The sequence below is a fragment of the Dipodomys merriami genome, unplaced genomic scaffold (assembly GCF_024711535.1).
Source record: "Dipodomys merriami isolate MVZ:Mamm:240054 unplaced genomic scaffold, mDipMer1.0.p SCAF_36, whole genome shotgun sequence".
Taxonomy (NCBI): Eukaryota; Metazoa; Chordata; class Mammalia; order Rodentia; family Heteromyidae; genus Dipodomys; species Dipodomys merriami.
In genome coordinates, this window is record NW_027205159.1 from 14,045,698 (window position 1) to 14,047,308 (window position 1,611).

General features: G+C 41.8%; 1 gene segment (V, D, J or C); it reads left to right on the forward strand.

The window, feature by feature from the left end:
- The first annotated feature begins 502 nt into the window (after window positions 1–502).
- LOC138804367 (immunoglobulin kappa variable 2-28-like) lies at window positions 503–1,291 on the forward strand. The segment is given in 2 exon segments: window positions 503–574; window positions 960–1,291. Coding segments are annotated over 2 exon segments (381 nt in total).
- The last annotated feature ends 320 nt before the right edge of the window (window positions 1,292–1,611 follow it).

The following is a 1,611-nucleotide window of genomic DNA, read 5'->3' on the forward strand; positions in this document are numbered from 1 at the left end:
GAACAAATCATCTAGTAAATATGGATATCTGATGCCTCTTCATCTACTTACCTCTCTGCTCTTTGTGGTCAATTCCATTGAGCATCTCTGAGGCTGCAGGGTACTGTGCCTTTCCCTAGACTTGCTGAGGAGTTTCATGGAAGCTAAGGCATGGTATTTATTTGTTTCCTAGAGATGATCCTACACTTAAGCCTGCATATCATTGGGTCCCTGATGCTGTTTTATGGGTGTGAGAGCATGTGTACTCTATACTCTCTGGAGAAAAATACTTTCACAGTGGGATCTTTCTTCCCACTACTGCAGCCATAATGTAATTTTATTGGTTATCACCAAACACAGAACACATCTGATGTCACTTTTCTCAGAAGACCAGGACTTACCAACCCCTTGGCTGTTCTCACACTGTTGCACCCACCTGGCTATTTGCATACTGCTCCCTAAGGAGGACCTTCCTTTCTAAGTCTGAGATAAAGGCTCAGCTCTGAACTTGTCTTGAACTGTGTAGACTCCATTTCACTCCTAAAAATGAAGTTCGTCTCTCAGCTGCTGGGGCTGTTAATGCTCTGGATCTCTGGTAAGGGCAAAAGGAAGTGAGAAATGACAGTGGGTGGGAAGATGGGCTCTCAGAATCCAGTTGTGCCCCATCCATGTTTTATACATGCAGATCTTGTTATCCATGATGGGACAAGTGAGGTTTAAGTCTTAGAGAGTGAGAAATATTCCAGAAAGAGCTAGAACCTGTGCTTGGATGAAGACTCTGCTAGGAAGGAAAATTGTCAGTGACACCTAGAGACTTATTTATGCTTTATAATATCTGTTCTTTTAATTTTATTGTTTTACATTTTGAATCAAAGCATAAAATATGAATAAAATGCAATATATATCAGAATATAATGAATAAATGCATGTATCTCTATGTTTGTACATCAATATTCATTCCTGTCTTATTCTAATTTCAGGATCCAGTGGAGATGTTGTGCTGACCCAGTCTCCAAGTTCCCTGCCTGTCACCCTGGGAGAGCCAGTCTCCATCTCCTGCAGGTCTAGTCAGAGCCTTTTGCACAGCAATGGAAGGACCTATCTGGATTGGTACCTGCAGAAACCAGGCCAGTCTCCACAAGTCCTGATCTATGAAGTTTCCAACAGATATTCTGGGGTCCCAGATAGATTGAGTGGCAGTGGGGCAATCACAGATTTCACATTGAAAATCAGCAGGGTGCAGGCTGAGGATGTTGGAGTTTATTACTGTTTGCAACGTACACATGTTCCTCCCACAGTGATACAGCCCTGAACAAAAACCTCCCTTCTGACTGGGCAGTGGGCTGTGCTCACACATTGCTGGTCTGGGGAGCAGCAGAGCAGATGGTCTGACTCTGCGCTGAGAGGAAGATACCGTAATCAATGTGGGAGTGACTATGAGTGGAGATAAAGAATGTGTGATAATGTGACAACATACAATCTACAAAGAACAGGAGAACAATCATGAAAACACAAAAAAAGGAGATATCAGATAAATCATGAAATATTTACTAAAAAATTATAGGTCTCTTAAATAGTATTATAGCTAACCAGTAATAGAAGAATCAGCTTTCTTCTAGGATTTCATTCCCT